This window comes from Mustelus asterias, chromosome 7 (assembly GCF_964213995.1).
Source record: "Mustelus asterias chromosome 7, sMusAst1.hap1.1, whole genome shotgun sequence".
Taxonomy (NCBI): domain Eukaryota; kingdom Metazoa; phylum Chordata; class Chondrichthyes; order Carcharhiniformes; family Triakidae; genus Mustelus; species Mustelus asterias.
Window position 1 is genome coordinate 112,907,836 of NC_135807.1, and position 20,320 is coordinate 112,928,155.

Below are 20,320 nucleotides of genomic sequence, written 5' to 3' on the forward strand. Positions count from 1 at the left end.
GCTATCAAATAGCTTTGTTTGATCCTTGTCCAGATTTGGAAGGTGTCCATTTCAGACCTCCCACTTAAGATAGTTGCAGGCATATCATCATGAAGCAATTGTAGCATTAGGATGAAGTTTCTTGGACAGCCACATTTTCAGATCCACAGAGCCTCATGATTTACTGGGTTGAATGCTTTGGTCAAGTTGGTGAATGTAACTTGATGTTGTTCTCAACATTTTTCTTAGATTTGTCTCGAAGATCTGGAAAATCTGGGTGGGTGGTAGTTTTACTTCTCTCCTGTGGCAAGTTTTGTGGCGGTGAGCATTGAATCAGGTGGAATGGTGGTAATGGATGTTTTTCCACCCTGGTTTTTTAAAATTTAATTTGATTTATTATTATCACATGTATTAACATACAGTGAAAAGTATTGTTTCTTGTGTGCTATACAGACAAAGCATACCGATCATAGAAAAGGAAACGAGAGAGTGCAAAATGTTGTGTTACAGTCATAGCTAGGGTGTGGAGAAAGATCAACTTAATGCAAGGTAGGTCCATTCAAAAGTCTGACAGCAGCAGGAAGAAGCTGTTCTTGAGTCAGTTGGTAAGTGACCTCAGACTTTTGTATCTTTCCCGAAGGAAGAAGGTGGAAGAGAGAATGTCCACGGTGCATGGGGTCCTTAATTATGCTGGCTGCTTTGCCGAGGCAGCGGGAAGGAATGGATGGGAGGCTGGTTTGCGTGATGGATTCAGCTCATTCACGACCTTTTGTAGTTCCTTGCAGTCTTGGGCAGAGCAGGAGCCATACCAAGCTGTGATACAACCAGAAAGAATGTTTTCTATGGTGCATCTGTAAAGGTTGGTGAGAGTCGTAGCTGACATGCCAAATTTCCTTAGTCTTCTGAGAAAGTAGAGGCATTAGTGGGCTTTCTTAACTATAATGTCGGCATTGGGGGGGGGGGGGATCAAGACAGGTTGTTGGTGATCTGGACACCTAAAAACTTGAAGCTCTTGACCCTTTCTACTTCGTCCCCGTTGATGTAGACAGGCATATTCTCCTTTACGCTTCCTGAAGTTGACGACAATATCCTCCATTTTGTTGACATTGAGGGAGAGATTATTGTTGCCGCACCAGTTCACCAGATTCTCTATCTCATTCCTGTATTCTGTCTCGTCATTGTTTGAGATCCGACCCACTACGGTGGTGTCATCAGCAAACTTGAAAATCGAATTGGAGCGGAATTTGGCCACACAGTCATAGGTGTATAAGGAGTATAGTAGGGGGCTGAGAACACAGCCTTGTGGGGCACCGGGGTTGAGGATGATCATGGAGGAAGTGTTGTTGCCTATCCTTACTGATCGTGGTCTGTGAGTTAGGAAGTTCAGGATCCAGTTGCAGAGGGAGGTGCCGAGGCCCAGGCCACAGAGTTTGGAGATGAGTTTCGTGGAAATAATAGTGTTGAAGGCTGAGCTGTAGTCAATAAATAGGAGTTTGACATAGATGTCCTTGTTATCTAGGTGTTCCAGGGTTGAGTGCAGGGCCATGGAAATGGCGTCTGCTATGGACCTGTTGCGGCGATAGGCGAACTGTAGTGGATCCAGGTAGTCTGGGAGGCTGGAATTGATTCGTGCCATGACTAACCTTTCGAAGCACTTCATGATGATGGATGTCAGAGCCACGGGCCGATAGTCATTAAGGCACACTGCTTGGTTTTTCTTAGGTACCTGGATGATGGTTGTCTTCTTGAAGCAGGTAGGGACCTCAGATTGTTGTAAAGAGAGGTTGAAGATGTCTGTGAATACCAGTCTGTTGCTAGTCAATGAAGGCTGCTCATTTTATTCTAGGCAGTCACATATTTTAGCCTTGTTTTTGTCAAGCATTCTGCTAGTTGGAATCATACCTGGCACGAAGGAAGATGGTTGTGCTGATTGGAGGTCAATCATCTCAACTCCAGGATATCATTGCAGGGCGTTCCCAGGACCAACCATCTCTGGCTGCTTCATCAATGTTCTTTTCATCATAAGGTCAAAAGTGGGATGTTTGCTGATGACTACACAATGCTCAGTATCATTTGTGATTCCTCAGATACTGAAGCAGTCCATGTCCAAATGCAGCCACACCTGGACAATATCCAGGCTTGGGCTGACAAGTGGCAAGTAATACTGACACCACACAAGTGCCAGGTAATGACCATCTCCAACGAGACTAACCATCACCTCTTGACATTCAATGGTATTACCATCACTAAATCCCCCACTATCAACATCCTGGGGGTTACCATTGACCAGAAACTAAACTTGACTAGCCATATAAATACTGTGGCTACCAGAGCAGGTCAAAGGCTATGAATCCTGTGGTGAGTAACTCACTGCCTGACTCCCCAAAGCCCGCCCACAAGGCATGAGTCAGGAGTGTAATGGAATACTATCCACTTGCCTGGATAAGTGCAGCTTCCACAACACTCGCACTAAGCTTGATGCCATTCAGGACAAAGACCGCTTGATTGCTACCTCTTCCACAAACACTTAATCCCTCCACCACTGATGAACAGTGGCAGCCTTGTGTGCTATCTGCAAGATGCATTGCAGGAACTCATCAAGGTTCCTTGGGCAGCACCTTCTAAACCCGCAACTACCATTATCTAGAAGGACAAGAGCAGCAGATACCTGGAAACACCACCACTTGGAGGTTCTCCTCCAAGTCACTCACCACCCTGACTTGGAAATATATTGCTGTTCTTTCACTGTCACTGGGTCAAAATCCTGGAACTCCCTCCCTGACAGCACTGTGGATGTATCCACATCTCGGGGACTGCAGCGATTCAAGAAAGCAGCTTGTCACCACCTTCTCAAGGGCCACTAGGGAAAGGGAATAAATTCTAGTCTAGCCAGCGATGCCCTCATCCCATAAATGAATTTTTTTAAAGTTCTGATGACGCTAATGCTCAAACCCAAGATTTGGGCACAATAGTGTAGGCACAGTAGAGTTAGCTTTATTGGATCCCACCCACTAGTCTGGAATCGAGTTGGATGTTATTTTCCAGAATGGTTGTAAGTGGTACTTGAAATTCCTCTTTTCAGTTGGTGCTGTTTTAGGGCTGAGACATTTATCTTCTTCCTCTTGGACTTTGGGCCTTGTGATAAGAACATAAGAAATAGGAGCAGGAGTAGGCCATCTAGCCTGCCCCGCCATTCAATAAGATCATGGTTGATCTGAAGTGGATCAGTTCCCCTTACCCGCCTGATCCCTATAACCCCTAATTCCCTTACCGATCAGGAATCCATCTATCCGTGATTTAAACATATTCCAAGAGGTAGCCTCCACCACTTCAGTGGGCAGAGAATTCCAGAGATTCACCACCCTCTGAGAGAAGAAGTTCCTCCTCAACTCTGTCCTAAACTGACCCCCCTTTATTTTGAGGCTGTGCCCTCTAGTTCTAGCTTCCTTTCTAAGTGGAAAGAATCTCTCCACCTCTACCCTATCCAGCCCCTTCATTATCTTATAGGTCTCTATAAGATCCCCCCTCAGCCTTCTAAATTCCAACGAATACAAACCCAATCTGCTCAGTCTCTCCTCATAATCGACACCCCTCATCTCTGGTATCAACCTGGTGAACCTTCTCTGCACTCCCTCCAAGGCCAATATATCCTTCCGCAAATAAGGGACCAATACTGCACACAGTATCCCAGCTGCGGCCTCACCAATGCCCTGTACAGATGCAGCAAGACATCTCTGCTTTTATATTCTATCCCCCTTGCGATATAGGCCAACATCCCATTTGCCTTCTTGATCACCTGTTGCACCTGCAGACTTGGTTTTTGCGTCTCATGCACAAGGACCCCCAGGTCCCTCTGCACAGCAGCATGTTGTAATTTCTTTCCATTTAGATAATCCAATTTGCTATTATTTCTTCCGAAGTGAATAACCTCGCATTTGTTAACATTATACTCCATCTGCCAGATCCTCGCCCACTCACTCAGCCTGTCCAAATCTCTCTGCAGACTTTCTACGCCCTCCACACGATTCACTTTTCCACTTATCTTTGTGCCGTCTGCAAACTTTGTTACCCTACACTCAGTCCCCTCCTCCAGATCGTCTATATAAATGGTAAATAGTTGAGACCCCAGTACGCCACTAGTTACCATCTGCCAACCAGAAAAGTACCCATTTATTCCGAGACTCTGCTTCCTGTCGGATAGCCAATCCCCAATCCACGCTAACACCCTACCCCCAACTCCGTGTGACCCAATCTTCTTCAGCAACCTTTTGTGAGGCACCTTATCAAACGCCTTTTGGAAATCCAAAAACACCGCATCCACCGGTTCCCCTCCGTCAACCGCACTAGTCACATCTTCATAAAAATCCAACAAGTTCGTCAAGCACGACTTTCCCCTCATGAATCCATGCTGCGTCTGCTTAATTGTACCATTCCTATCCAGATGGCCTGCTATTTCTTCTTTAATGATGGATTCCAGCATTTTCCCAACTACAGACGTTAAGCTAACCAGCCTGTAGTTACCCGCCTTTTGTCTATTTCCTTTTTTAAACAGTGGCGTAACATTAGCTGTTTTCCAATCCGCCGGCACTACCCCAGAATCCAACGAATTTTGATAAATAATCACTAACGCATCCACTATTACCTCTGACATTTCTTTCAGTACCCTGGGATGCATTCCATCCGGGCCCGGGGACTCGTCCACCTTCAGTCCCGTTAGTCTACCAAGCACTGCCTCCCTGGTAACATTAATTGTTTTGAGTACCTCTCCTCCTACCAACCCTCTATCGTTAATATTCGGTAAACTATTTGTGTCTTCCACCGTGAAGACCGACACAAAAAACTTATTTAAAGTTTGAGCCATTTCCTCATTTCCCACTATTAAATCCCCCCTCTCGTCCTCCAAGGGTGATATCTTCGTGTTAGGTGGATGTCTATCACCGATCGAAAAAATCAATAATTTGTCCAACAGCCATCAGTCCCCCACTCCCGCACATCATAGAATCATAGAAACCCTACAGTGCAGAAGGAGGCCATTCGGCCCATCGAGTCTGCACCGACCACAATCCCACCCAGGCCCTACCCCCACATATTTTACCCGCTAATCCACACATCCCAGGACTCTAAGGGGCAATTTTTAACCTGGCCAATCAACCTAACTCGCACATCTTTGGACTGTGGGAGGAAACCGGAGCACCCGGAGGAAACCCACGCAGACACGAGGAGAATGGATATATACGTCATTTAGAACAATGACATAATCCAGGAGGTGCCAGCGCTTTGATCTCGGGTGCCTCAACGTGGTTTTGTATTTGTTCTTCTGATGGAAGAGAGCGTTTGTTATAATGAAATAGTGCTGAGCACATTTTGTCAGCAGGAGAATGTCATTTGCACTGGCTTTACCCACCCTGGTTTCCCCAATAGCTTTCTCCAGTCATCAGAGTCATGGCCAACCTTGGCATCAGAACCCCCAGAAAGATGATCTTTTCTTGACAGTGAGGACTTCAACAAAGTTAGCATGGAACTTTTACTTGACATCTTTATTGGAGTCAAAGGGTGAGGCATAAACACTGATCATGGTGGCATATTGGTTATGGCTGACCTGTAGGTGAGATATAATTATTTGCGAGTTCTGGCAGTGCATCCAATGTCCTATTCTGGATGGCAAAACCAACTCCATCGACATAGGGGCCACCCGTCAGCCTCTCCTTTACAATAGAGGGTGCCTTCTCCTGCTTGGTGCTTCAAGTTGGTGGGTGGGGAAGGGTGGGATGTTGGAGCAGGTAGGTTTGTCATTTGCTACATTAGAAATGATCAGCAATTTGATAAAGAGCTAACTCAAAATGTATAAACCAGAAATCTTTCTTACTTGAACGTGAAATTTGTTTTCTTTTGCAGTGAGTGATGGGTTGCAGATGAGGCCAAAATACAATGGGATTGTCCATTGTGTCAGAAGCATCTGGAAACAGGATGGAATTCGGGGGCTTTACCAAGGAGTAACCCCAAATGTCTGGGGTGCAGGTTTATCTTGGGGATTATACTTTTTCTTGTGAGTACTGGAACCATTACTATAGGATCTGTTAGCTACAATTCCCTGCTTTGGGTGTAATGATTTTGTGTGTGGGTGACAATTGAGAAAATGCTTTAGAAGTCATTAATTTTGACAAGTAGGTGTTTTCACTTCGAGAGAGAGAGAGTTTGGAACCCTTAATTTTTCTACCAGTCACCGAAAAATGGACAAAATGTTAGATAATTTATTTACATGTTCTCCACACCACTCATGTCAACTTAGGAAGCAAGAAGCTGCTCTAAGATGATCATTCCTGCAGTTTCCCTACTCAAAGAAATGCCCAGCTAAGATTCTGCAACTTGCCATTGTGATGCAGCTGGGATCTAAAAACTGTACCATGCGGATGAGAGTCATATTTATAAAAATTGTGTCTTTAGATTTTGAAAATTAGGCAGATGTCCGGCACATTTGCTTACACTGAAGCTCAGTGGATGGCACTTTTGACCGAGTCAGAAAGTTCTAAGTTTGAGTCTGTTTCACTCCAGGAGTTGAACACACAAGAATTAAGGCTGACGATCCAGTGCCATCCCTCAAGGTAGGTTTACAACTGCTTTCCACTCGTGAGGAGCTGGCAGCCTGACCCCGCTGGAGTGAAGGGGATCCATGGAGGCCCCCCAAGAGGTGGGGGGTAAGGGGTTGCCCGCTTGGCAGTGCCTGCCTGGCCTCCAGCCCTGCCCAAAGGGCAAACTGGTAATGCCCAGAGGGTTCCTTGGCACTGCCCACCAGGCATCAGGCAGTGCCAAAGAGGCAGGGCATTTAGGGGACGACTGGTGGGAGTGGGAGTGGGAGGTCCTGCTGACACTCTACATTTTGGATCAGTGACAGAGGAACAGAAGGGCTGATCTGGGCTGGCCATCGGGTGGGGGGGGCCGCTGGTTGCCAAGGTTGTGCCGGACATGTCCAGGAGACCACAGGGTGTGGAGCTGAGGCGGGCGGGGGGTCGCAGTGTTAGTGTTGCGGGGTTGCTGTGTTGGCCAGCAATTGGGAGGTCGGCAGCATACTGCACATACGCCGATCTCGGCTTCTCCAGTCGGAATAGGCTCTGCCCCCGGATTTTTAACAACATTCATGCACTCTGTGATGCACAGTGTGTGGGAGATTCATTTTGAAAATCTCGCTGAAAAAAACCAGCGGGAATTACTCTCGTTTTTACACAAATTCGGCAAATAGAATTTTTTGGGGAGAATTCCACCAGTCATCTTGCAGATGAAACTTTGAACAGTGGCCTCTTTTGTCCCCTTGAATATAAAAACTCTGGATGGCACTTCTTAGAAGACAAACTGTAGTGTAAGTGAGTCCTAGTATCTTGGACTGTATTGATCCCTTAATCAACATCACAAAAACAGATTCTCTGGTCATAATCACATTGCTATTGTGGGAGGTTTTGTGCACAAATTGTCTGCCGTATTTCCTACATTACAACAGTGACTCTGTTTCAAAAGTACTTTATTGACTGTAAAGCTCTTTGTGTTGTCTGGTGGCAGTGAAAAGTACTCTATAAATTTGAGTCTTTTTCTTTTATAAAAAGCAAACAAAATAAATGACCAGTGAATTTGTTTGGTGTTGGTTAGTCACTTAAAAATCTGAATTTTTATAATTGTCTCCTGTCCATTGTGTATGTCAAACCAATCATCTGCATTGTCACTCAAAGTGTCAATCATTTTCTTATTTTTCACTAGTTACGAGTTTAAGTAACTTTCCACTAAAAGAAATTCTCTCCAATCAGAAAGCAATGATATTTCCCTATTAATTCCCTTGCCTCGCCCTTAAAATAAAATAGTTAATCCCATTTTAATGGAATTTAACCATTCAGAAAAAATAATACTAACTTTATCTGACCTTCAGATCATTCCAAAACCCCTCTGTCCCGGATGGCCTGTGTGTGTCAGGATCCTTCCCTGGATACAGCTTTCCCAAATACTTATTTGTTCAGCTCACAATGTTATCATAGTTATCATAGAACCTACAGTACAGGAGGAGACCATTCGGCCCATCGAATTTGCACCAACCACAATCCCACCCAGGCCCTATCTCCATAACCCCATGCATTTTACCTTGACATTAAGGGGCAGTTTAGCATGGCCAGTCCACCTAACCTGCACATCTTTGGACTGTGGGAGGAAACTGGAGCAGCTGGAGGAAACCCACGCAGACACGGGGAGAATGTGCAGACTCCACACAGACAGTGACCCAGGCCGGGAATCAAACCTGGGTCCCTGGTGCTGTGAGGCAGCAGTGCTAATCACTGTGCCACCATGCCGCCCGTTAAGTCTGATGTTCTGAGTCAAACAATTTCAGTACAGCTTCAGTTGTCTTTTACCGTATCTTCACACCTGCATTTTTTCCCTTTTGAGGAATAGTGGGGAAGTGGTTGAAGGATTCCTGAGCTGATTATTAACCATTGAACTGGGTTATGAATGCTCCTTCCATGGCCAACAAATCATGGCGGTGGACTTGAACCTGGAGCTTCTGGTCCAAAGGTAGGATCGGTACCACTGTGCCATAAGACCTCCATAACTACAGTGAACCAGCGCATAGTCTGACCTGCATTTCAGTGTTTGTACAAGAAGTGCAGTTGTGCTATGAAACTCAGTGCTATGGCCAGAGCCATTGTGGCTCGATTGTTGTGTGAACGGACCATAATAAATTAGGCAGAAGGGCATCACAGGACCTTTCACTTTTGCAATTAAGTTCTTAAGATTTTAATGCTTTAAATTCAGTGCATGTGCATAATTAGTAACAATAGCTAATGTTGAAGAACTTCTTCAATAATATTCTTGATGCAGCAAAGATTTAGTTAAGGAAAAAACAAATAATTTTCACAGCAAGAATAAAATTGTTCCAGTCATTCGTTTTATTCTTAAATGGAGTAGGTTAGTAATGTGGCACAGAATCATTTTCAAAATCAGTAATAATTGTAATATTCTCTGTGTTGGTGATTGATTGACTAAACCTAGATGTATTATTTTCAGTTATAATGCCATCAAGGCCTATAAACAGGATGGCCGACCAGTACAACTTAGCGCTACTCAGCACCTTATCTCAGCTGCTGAAGCTGGTAAGTAGTTGGAAGAATTAAATTTATTTGGCTAGGTGACTGAAGAATGTCTATGATATTAATATTTCAACATTACATTAGTGCATGAAAATTAAAGCTACAAATTAAAGTTTTGTCCATTTCCTCTCGGCTCTTAACACTTCCATGCAATATTTAAGGATTAGTGGACACTCCCATATAAATTCTTTTTCATTGACTTGGGTAGTTTAATATCATTTTTAACTAATTGTTTTTTGCGGGAAAAGGAGACATGCTTTTTGTCTTACACGCATCAGGAGCATTTCACAAGCATACCAGTGGGCGGCACAGTGGTTAGCACTGCTGCCTCACAGCGCCAAGGACCCGGATTCGATTCCCGGCTTGGGTCACTGTCTGTGTGAAGTTTGCACGTTCCCCCCGTGTCTGCGTGGGTTTCCTCAGGGTGTCCTGGTTTCCTCCCACAGTCCAAAGATGTGTGGGTAGGTGGATTGGCCATGCTAAATTGTCCCTTAGTGTAAGGGGGACTAGCTAGGGTAAATGCATGAGGTTATGGGGATAGGGCCTGAGTGAGATTGTGATTGATGCAGACTCGAATGGCCGAATGGCTTCCTTCTGCGCTGTAGGATTCTGTGATAAGGGAAAACAACAATTATGCTGACTGGTTGGGAGGTAGATTCTGATTGATAGAGGCATTGGCACAGAAAATGCACTAGATGGCTTCACAGTTAACTGCTCGGCATTGTTTGAGGCAACACCCCTTCTTCCCCCACAACCACCAAATTCTACTCCATTACCTTGTAAAAGTACCTTTTTTCTGGCTGGTCAAAGACCTTTGAACTTGGCTAGATCTATAACTTACCTGGGTTATGGCAGTTAGTGTTGTAGAAAGTGGATTTGGCCTCCTTACTTTGGGCTGAGCTGCCCTAGTTGTCATACCTGGAATAATGCACTGCCTGAATCTCACCTGGCCTGAGTTGAAAGGTCAGCCGATTCTCATTGCCACTCCACAGTAGTTTAGGCCCAATTAAAATGGCAGTCTTATTAATGGTACAATATTGAATCAGGTTGTGCTCAACCAATGCTTTTGTCTTCATCAATTTATTCAACTGTCAAAAGTAGAGCTCATGCTAAAATGTTCTATCAATATCTTGCAGTTGCACAATTTGTCACTGTATTTTGATATGCGATGCTGTAAAAATTGCTTCTACAGATCTGATGAGGAATATAATTCAGCTCCTTTCTGCCCATGATGATTATTTGTGTTTTTATTGACCAGAAGCTTTATCCCGCTTTTTATTTGCCTGTCCTTGCCACTGCAAAAATACACTTCAGAATTGTTTATGAGAGAGGAAAATACCAGCAGAACAATAAAGGGATTTAACTGAGTGCCAGGGGTTATATGTAATAAACATTATGACTCCTCAGAGAAGGCAGTTAGTCAGAAATATTGGCAGGTTTTGCAATTTTAACTATAGTTAATCTAGAGTATTTGTATAACATTTAAGTGGAGCTAGGAGAATAGCTCCACAATTATTAATGTCTTCTGTATATTGGTAGTATTTCAAATAATGTTTTATGGGATGAGATGCTTAATATTAAATGTGAAATAAATTTTGAGAACTGCAATAAGGATAACAAAAATGAAAAGATTGTTTTAATTGTTTTGTAAAGATCAAAGTATTTTTGGTAGGTAGCCACACAGGGGTTGGGCTATTTGTGCTGGACTTCAGATGTTTTCATAAAGTGTGGAATAACAACACTCATGTTATTCATAGCACAATAGCTGGAGAAATTATCTTCTGAAATACTAATCAAATTCATTCAAAGTAGTACATGTTTGCTTCTTTCAACAAATGTAACTGTATTTTTTAGGGACAGTAACACTTTGTATTACAAATCCAATTTGGGTGACAAAGACGCGGTTAGTGCTGCAGTATGACGCAGGAGTCGATCCATCAAAGAGACAGTACAAAGGCATGTTGCATGCCCTTTTGAAAATATATCAGAATGAAGGTATTCGTGGACTCTACAAGGTGAGGTAATAGCATCAATAACTGGACCTTGAAGTTGTAAAGTCTTTGGCCCAGATTTTGCAGTGAAAATAATTAGCGTTCACCATTATCAGGGAGTAAATTGGACATCAACTTCCAGCATCTACACATGCTCAGCAAAATATGGAGAACAGGAAGTTGTTATCAGAGTTAGCGTGCTATTCCTGAAGTTGCGCTATACCAGTATCTCACAAAAAACTTTGCATTCAAATATACAGAAGGGCTTTAACTTCCAGTACTTAAGAAATATAGCAAAAAGGGTTAAGACTTGTCCATTTAAGCGCAAGTAGATTTTTAAAGGCATAAATCTTCATTATTGCAAATAACCCCTACTGACACAGAAAATTAACTTTTATAAACATGGAGTCTCATTGCTTCAGATTCTAATGCTGGAAATTTTTAAGTTAATTTCATTAGAATATTTTTAAAAACTTTATGCTTTTATCTTTCTCGCTTAATCCCATTTCTCTTTCCCTTTATTTTGCTTTCTGTATGTGATTTCATCTTGAATTAAATATTCTGACACCCCCGGTTTAGACTCTGCATGTCTCAGTAAGAATAGAATGATTACAGCACAGAAGTCCATACCAGCTTTCTACCAGAGCAAATTAGCTAGTCCCACACCCTTGCCCTTTCCCTTTTTGCCATGCAAATTCTCCCTCTTCCATTGCTTATCTTTTTGAAAGTCGCAATGGTATCTGCTTCCACCACGTTCTCAGGCATTGTTTTCCAGATCCTAAACACCTGCTGCATTTAAAGTCTTCCCTCTTTTCGCCTTTCATTCTTTTGCCATTCATTTTAAATGTGTCCCCTGGTTTGTGATCCTTCCACCTGTGGGAACAGTTTCTCTCTGTTTACTCTGTCTCGACCCCTCAAGATTTTGAACATTTCCAGCAAATCTCCTTTTCTCTTAGGAGTACAATCCCTGCTTTTCCTCGTTGCTGGAAACATTCTTGTCAGTTATTTCTGCAGTCTTCAAAGCTGTCATTCTCATCCTTCCTAAAGTGCGGTGCCCAGAACTGGACGTGGTATACCATTTGAGCCCGAGCATGTGTTGCGTTAAGTTTCGTCATATCTTCCTTGCTTTTGGACTCTGCTTCCTTTTATAAAGCAAGCATCCCATATGTCTGTTTAACCACTTTCTTGACCTTCCCTGCCACCTTCAACTGATTGGGGAACATATACACCCAGGTCTCTGGGAGTGTTTGCATCCACTTAGTATGTAGTTATTTATTAGTGTCATAAGGAAGTTTACATTAACACTGCAATGACGTTACTGTGAAAATCCCCTAGTCGCCAGACTCTGGCGCTTGTTTGGGTACACTGAGGGAGAATTTAGCATGGCCAATGCACCTAACCAGCGCGTCTTTCAGACTGTGGGAGGAAACCGGAGCACCTGGAGGAAATCCATGCAGACACGGGGAGAGTGTGCAGACTATATGCAGACAGTGACCTGAGCCGGGAATCGAATCCGGGTCCCTGGCACTGTGAGGCAGCAGTGCAAACTACTGTGTCACTGTGCTCTTCCTTTGACAACAGAGAGAAATTGTGGAAATTATGGAACTTTGCAAAAGTTTGAGGCGATTCAAAAGATTAATTTTGATTATTTAATTCAAACATCACTCTGAGCTTTCATCCCATGTATTACTTACTACTCAATTAAGGGACCTCTCTGTTTCTTGAACTGCCCACAAGAAGTGCGCAAAAAGTAGCCAAGAGGACCCCAGAATTCAATTAACCATTTTTACTTGTATTTAAGTGCCTAGATTCAACCCTGGAAACAGGTCACATGAAAAACGAAAATGAGTTTGAGGCAAGCCTGTAATCCAAAACTCTACACAATTCACCATAAGGATTCTTAGATCTGATTAGTTAAGGAATTATGCAATTTCTTGCCTTTTATTCACCAATCCCAGTTCCCCTGTAGAGAAACTGTGCTACTTTGCTCTGTAATAGCCACAATTTTCATTGCAAAAACCTACTGACAATTATGGGTGTAATAAATGGCTGATGTATTCTATCACTGCTGAGTGCAAAATCTGGACCTTTTACATTTTATATGTGTTAAACATGAGTTTTGTGAGTTCTTATAATCATTTTATGCTGTATTTTACATTGTCTCCTTTTCTGCATGTGGATGCCATTTCCACCTCCAGTATCTTGTCCAGAGGGGCATGTCTTATGTAAAAAAAAATAAAACTAGCTAGCCAGTGTCAGAAGGCAATTGAATTGGATGGGAGCTCCATCTTGTCCTTGCCTGATGTCCACAGCTGCTTACTTTCAGCTGTGGTTACTGGCTGGCAAATCAAGGGTAGAAGTAGGTTAATTTTGTCCAAGTTAACTACTTATGTAATAATAAACTGAATATGAAAGACCGATTGAATTCCATTCTGATACCGCCTATTACATAAATAATTTTACAAAAGTGAGAAACTTGATCACAGCTTGAGGCTCTTTATGACTAAAGTTAAAACTAGCTTTTCAGTTGCCTCTGCCATCTCCCTCCTTTTCCTTGCCTACCAGACCAACTTCCCAAAGGCTTCCCTCTTTCCTAAGTCAGATTTGCGTTATTCTCTAGGTGCTCCTAGTATTCCCTTTTCCAAGCTTATCTGATTTATGAAATCTACTCACTGCTCTTAACCCTATCTTCAATACAAATACTGAACAACCAGGTTATTACAAAAAGAATTCCAAAATAGATGAGGTACCATTAGAATTACTCATGCCCAGTGACACTGAAGTCAATTTTAGCACCTCAATGCCATCAGAGCTGAAACCAACTAATTTTCCACAGTCTGATAATAGCTGTTGCATTTTACCGTTCAGCCATCAGTGATCAATAGTTTGAAAAATAGGTACAAAAAATTTGAGGAATATTCTCAGTGTTTTCTGCTTGACTGCAGGTGAACAGAGCTAATATTGAGAAATGAGTGGATTGTATTAAGTTCTGTGAATTCAAATATTTAAAACAAATACTTTTAAAGTTTTAAACCATTTGCTTGTTTATTCTGTGTTCTTGCCCCTGTCCTCAATAAAACTCTTAGGTCTCTCTTACGCTGTTTTTTCCTCTTGATACAACTTTCAACCGCACTTGCTTCAGTCAAAGAGAGACGCATGTAAACATTTGTGGTGCACAACTGATTTAGTCATTGATCACCAGATCTGGTTTGACCACAACAAGCACTATTGGGCCCTGCTTTCATCTGCCAAAGCTGCTCACTACTCCAGGATCAGCTTACAGTGCAAAGATTGCCCAGCTTTTCTGCACTGGTAGCTGTTTCTGTTAGCTCCTTTGCTCCCTAGCTCCATCCTGGCCTTTAAGCACAAGTGTGACAAGCTCAAGGCTCTTTGTCACTAAAGTTGAGACTAGCTTTTCAGTTGCTTCTGCCATATCCCAGCCTTTTTCTTGCCCACCAAGTCACACTTGCCAAATTTTCCCGTTTTCCTAAGCCAGGCTCACATCTTTCTCTAGATTCTCCTAACATGTCCTTTACAAGCTCACCTGGTCCATTTGGACAACCTACAGCTCTTGATCCCATTTTCAATAATTACTGAACATTCAACTTCTCTTCCTGGCCACTTCTGTAGTTGATGTTTTTAATGGTTCCATCTTCTCTCTTTTCAAAATTGCTGTCAACATCCTTCTTATCCAAAACCCACTCTTGACCACTCTGTCCTTGCAAATTACTGCCCATCTACAACCCCCTGTTCCTCTCCCAAGTCCTTGGACATGTTACTACCTCCAAAATATGTGCCATCATTCCTGCAATTTCATGTTTGAATCTCTTGAATCGGTACTGGAACAACTTTTATCAAAGTCAGAATCAACATTATATGCCCTATTGTTCCTGCTCTTTCTCAGCCTACCCAAAGAACATAAGAACATAAGAAATAGGAGCAGGAGTAGGCCATCTAGCCCCTCGAGCCTGCCCCGCCATTCAATAAGATCATGGCTGATCTGACGTGGATCAGTACCACTTACCCGCCTGATCCCCATAACCCTTAATTCCCTTACCGATCAGGAATCCATCCATCCGCGCTTTAAACATATTCAGCGAGGTAGCCTCCACCACCTCAGTGGGCAGAGAATTCCAGAGATTCACCACCCTCTGGGAGAAGAAGTTCCTCCTCAACTCTGTCTTAAACCGACCCCCCTTTATTTTGAGGCTGTGTCCTCTAGTTTTAACTTCCTTACTAAGTGGAAAGAATCTCTCCGCCTCCACCCTATCCAGCCCCCGCATTATCTTATAAGTCTCCATAAGATCCCCCCTCATCCTTCTAAACTCCAACGAGTACAAACCCAATCTCCTCAGCCTCTCCTCATAATCCAAACCCCTCATCTCCGGTATCAACCTGGTGAACCTTCTCTGCACTCCCTCCAATGCCAATATATCCTTCCTCATATAAGGGGACCAATACTGCACACAGTATTCCAGCTGCGGCCTCACCAATGCCCTGTACAGGTGCATCAAGACATCCCTGCTTTTATATTCTATGCCCTTCGCAATATAGGCCAACATCCCATTTGCCTTCTTGATCACCTGTTGTACCTGCAGACTGGGCTTTTGCGTCTCATGCACAAGGACCCCCAGGTCCCTTTGCACGGTAGCATGTTTTAATTTGTTTCCATTGAGATAGTAATCCCATTTGTTATTATTTCCTCCAAAGTGTATAACCTCGCATTTCTCAACGTTATACTCCATTTGCCATATCCTCGCCCACTCACTCAGCCTGTCCAAATCTCTCTGCAGATCTTCTCCGTCCTCCACACGATTCACTTTTCCACTTATCTTTGTGTCGTCTGCAAACTTCGTTACCCTACACTCCGTCCCCTCCTCCAGATCATCTATATAAATGGTAAACAGTTGCGGCCCGAGTACCGATCCCTGCGGCACGCCACTAGTTACCTTCCTCCAACCGGAAAAACACCCATTTATTCCGAAGCCTTTAACGCGGTTGACCACACAATCTTTCTCCAATATCTCACCTCTGTTGACTAGCAGAACAGGTCTGCGTTCAGTTGTTTTAATTCATACCTATCCCGCCAAAGCCAGAAAACTTCCTGCAAGATTTTCACTTCCCATTCCTGCACAGTTACATTTGGGGTCCCCCAAGAACCTCTCCATGGCCCCTTCCTGTTTCTTATTTGCATTTTGCATCGACCCATAAGCATGTTCTATGTAATCTGATGATACCTGACTCTTACCTCACACCACCTTTCTTGATCCTTCCGCAATCTCTCCATCAGTGTTTCACGGAGTTGAAATCTCCTCCCTTTCAAAATTGAGAAGCTATAGTCAACCTCCACTGCAAATACCATGCTTAGCTACTGATTCCAATCCCTTCCAGGATGGAAGGTTGGCTCGCACTGCTGTCTCACAGTGCCGGGGACCCAGGTTCGATTCCCAGCTTGGGCCACTGTCTGTGGAGTTTTTACGTTCTCTGTGTCTACGTGGGTTTCCTCCGGGTGCTCCGGTTTCCTGCCACGGTCCAAAGATGCGCAGATTAGGTTAATTGGCCATGCTAAATTCTCCCTCAGTGTACCCGAACGGGCACCGGAATGTGGCGATTAGAGGATTTTCACAGTAACTTCATTGCAGTGTGAATGTAAGCCTACTTATGACTAAATAAACTTTACTATTTTCATGTCCACTATTTCAATCTAAAGTAGATCATTCACAACTTTGGTGTTTTCTTTGACTCAGATCTGAGCTTCCAAACCCATATCCTCTCCACCGCAACGACCACTTTCTTGTACCTCCCTGATATCATCCATATTTGATCTGCTTCAGCCCATCTGCTGCTGATACCTTCAACCATTCTAGTGCTCTCCTGGTTGACCTCCTACCTGAAATCATCCCATTAAGCTCATCCAAAACTCTTCTGCTCTCACACCTAGAATCATAGAATCCTACAGTGCAGAAAGAGGTCATTCAGCCCATCGTGTCTGCACCAACCACAATCCCACCCAGGCCCTATCCACATATCCCTACATATTTACCCACTAACCCTCTAACCTATGCATCCCGGGACACTAAGGGGCAATTTAGAATGGCCAATCAACCTAGCCTGCACATCTTTGGACTGTGGGAGGAAACCGGAGCACCCGGAGGAAACCCACGCAGACACAGGGAGAATGTGCAAACTCCACACAGACAGCAACCTGAGCTGGGATTCGAACCCAGGTCCCTGGAACTGTGAAGCAGCAGTGCTAACCACTGTGCTACCGTGCCGCCCCAAGCCTAGTCCCATTCACTCATCACCCCTTTGTTCGCTCATCAATGTGCCTTCCAGTACAAACCAGCTCAATTTTTAAAATTTTTGTCCTCGTGTTCAAGTCTCCAGCCCTGCAACCCTCTGAGAATTCTGTTTCTCCAACTCCAACCATTAGTGCATCCCCTACCTTTTTCGCACCACCATTGGCAGCCGTGCCTTCTGCCATCTAGAGCCTAACTGACCACTGGAATTCCCTCCCTAAAGGTTTCCACCTCTTGCTACTCTTCAAAACCATCATTTTTTACCAATCTAATTGACAGCTTTTGGTCAACTGGCCTACTGTTTCCTCCTTTGGCTCTATGTGAAGTTTAACTGATTACAGTATTGTAAAGCTCCTTGGGCCCCTCCGCTATGTTAAAGATGCTTGGACAGGGGGAGGGGGCGTGGAGGACATGGAGAAATCCAGTTTCAAGTTATTTATAAAATCCTAATAGGACCACAGCCATCCATCCTTATTAGCTCACCCTTTCAAAACCTCTAAGAGGTTGAAATATAACAAAGTATAAACCATTCACTTTCAGATGCCATTATTGGTAATGTTTACCTAATGTAAGTTTCATATTTTGTCTTTTGTTTCTGTACAACTCTAGATCAATTTTCTTTATAAATAAAAAACTGGATATTTTTGGGAAAGGTTATTTTGTCCAGTTAATCTGACTGAAAAATTTAAAACCAGTGCTTTTTCAATTTTCTTAAATGTTTACCCAGGTCTTGGTTATTTGAATCCAATTATATATGAATAATGCTGAAAATATTGTAAACTATTGAATGTGTATCTGTTTCTCTACAGGGCTTTGTGCCAGGACTTTTTGGCACATCACATGGTGCTCTCCAATTCATGGCTTATGAGGAACTGAAGAAAGAATACAGTCTATATTACAACATGGCACCAGATGCAAAATTGGTGAGCTTATTGCCCCCTTCCCCACAACTGATCTCCGGCAGAGTTGCAGCAGACCACCCCCCCCCCCCCCCCCCCAACCCCAAATCACTGATCTCGGGCAGAATGACAGCAGACCACCCCCCGCCTCCCCAATCACTGATCTCAGGCAGAGTTGCAGTAGACCACCTCCCCCCCCCCCCCCTCCCCAATCACTGATCTCAGGCAGAGTGGCAGTGGACCCCCCACCGATCTCAAGCAGAGAACCGTCGGACGCTCGGCACTTACCTCCTCACTAACTGGATCGCCCGAATTGGACTTTTGTGGAGTATGTCTGTTTCCCACCAATTTTGGATGGGCGAACACGGTGGTAAAGGGGGAAGTGTCGGTAAGGTTGGGTGTGCAGCCTATTAAGTCAATTTAAATGCATGTAAATGCATTTAAATGGTCGTCACGCCCGTTTCGGGCGTGGTCCCGATTGTGGCCATTTTCGGGTCTTGGTAAAGGGGGAACGGGCACGGGTCGCACTACTCACCTTACGCCCGACTTTACCAAGTTTTCAAGCCCGAAAACGGGTGCTGCTTGAAGGTAAAATCGGGTCCTCTGTGTATGTTAGAGACTAGAATAGAAAAGGGAACGACACCTGGTGGGACATGGAGTACAAATGTGCAGGAGCCAGCATGTAGGGAAAGAATAGCACAAGTGCCAGCTCTCTAGAGGTGAGTTTGCACAATAGTTCTGCTTCAGAGATTTTGGATGAGGACTTTGATGGGCTAGCCTACAAAAGAAGGCTGATGGGTGTAGATGACTAAATGCATGGTGCACTGGAAAGCCTGCCAGAAAACATGTAATCAATCTCAAGCTGCATGGAGCAATCCAACACCAACTTCGCACAAGCTTCAAGCCCATCTTTCCAACATTGAGCAAGTGGTCACATTTACCAGCACACCTATAGAGCATGCGGTATATTATGGCCAAATTTACAGCTTCATGGAAGAAGGCACAGCTATCATTAAAAGTCTGAGTACTACAGTAAAAAATCACCATCATGGCTTTGGATACCAATATTCGGAGGACTTTGCTGGACCATACTGCAGTCCATCAATCTGTACTCCCAACAAATCTGTAGGATTGCTGCGGTTCAGCCCTGGGAGAATAGTGGTGACACCATAGAGCACAAACCTCCTTTCCTCTCGGGATTCATGGTCCAAGCTCTGCTACTCTCCCAGAGCTCTTGCTGTTGCCTGTCAGCCATCGGCCCAGGGAGAGATGCTGCAGCCAGAGTTAGGCCTTCAGGTTCAAAGCAGCATGAAGTCGCCTTTCAATGCTATTTGTCGTTTCTGTAATTGGAGGGCAGTAGCCTTCTATCATCGGTGCTACAAAATATTAGGCAAAGGCACATGGAACTAAAGGCGTTTACATGGGTGATTAATATACTTTTGTATGCATTATAATTTAATTTAGAATTTGGATTGGAATTAGAACGGTAACTATCTGCTGCTTTTTATTTCTGTGTTGTCAGAAAGAAAATAGATGGTCAGTGATGGAGGGAAGATGAGGAGCATAGCCTGTTGGTGAATAGGAAGTATGATTGAGGTTGCTGATTGTTCATTGATTAATTCATCACATTGAGTTCAGTTAGGGAGGGGGCTACCTATGTGCCAGATTACTTCCCACTTCGTGTTCCTCCACTTCCTGATGCACACCCTCTTTATTCTGTTCCTCTGTTTCTTGTCTGATATATGGTGGCAAGGGGTGTTCCTTTGTAATGTCCAAGTTCTGCCTAATGAAGCATGTTACCACAAACTTGTACTGCAGGTCGCCTCCAAAGTGGTCCAGGCAGGGAATTGTTCCTTGGAGAACATTGATTGTAGATTCTGTAATGATCTCATTTCCCATGTGTGAGTGGGTTCCAGAGTAGAGTCATGAGTTTTGTCATGAGTGGAGAGCCCATGTTGCCAATAGCCAGCCTTTGGCGTGCCATGATGGTTCAAGGTAGCCCAGAGGGATACCACAAAATGAGGTTACTT

The 20,320-nt window shown here is 43.8% G+C and overlaps 2 protein-coding genes across 2 annotated transcripts in view; one reads left to right on the forward strand and one right to left on the reverse strand.

The window, feature by feature from the left end:
• The window catches only part of LOC144495898 (frizzled-6-like), a 459,271-nt gene that overhangs the window by 317,171 nt on the left and 121,780 nt on the right, over positions 1-20,320 (reverse strand). The window lies entirely within an intron of this gene.
• Positions 1-20,320, forward strand: part of LOC144495901 (solute carrier family 25 member 32-like) — a 35,621-nt gene that overhangs the window by 3,907 nt on the left and 11,394 nt on the right. The window contains exons 2-5 of the mRNA XM_078216695.1: positions 5,875-6,025; positions 9,019-9,104; positions 10,956-11,116; positions 18,201-18,314. Of these exons, the coding sequence (XP_078072821.1) occupies positions 5,875-6,025; positions 9,019-9,104; positions 10,956-11,116; positions 18,201-18,314 (512 nt within the window). The remainder of the gene's footprint in view (positions 1-5,874; positions 6,026-9,018; positions 9,105-10,955; positions 11,117-18,200; positions 18,315-20,320) is intronic.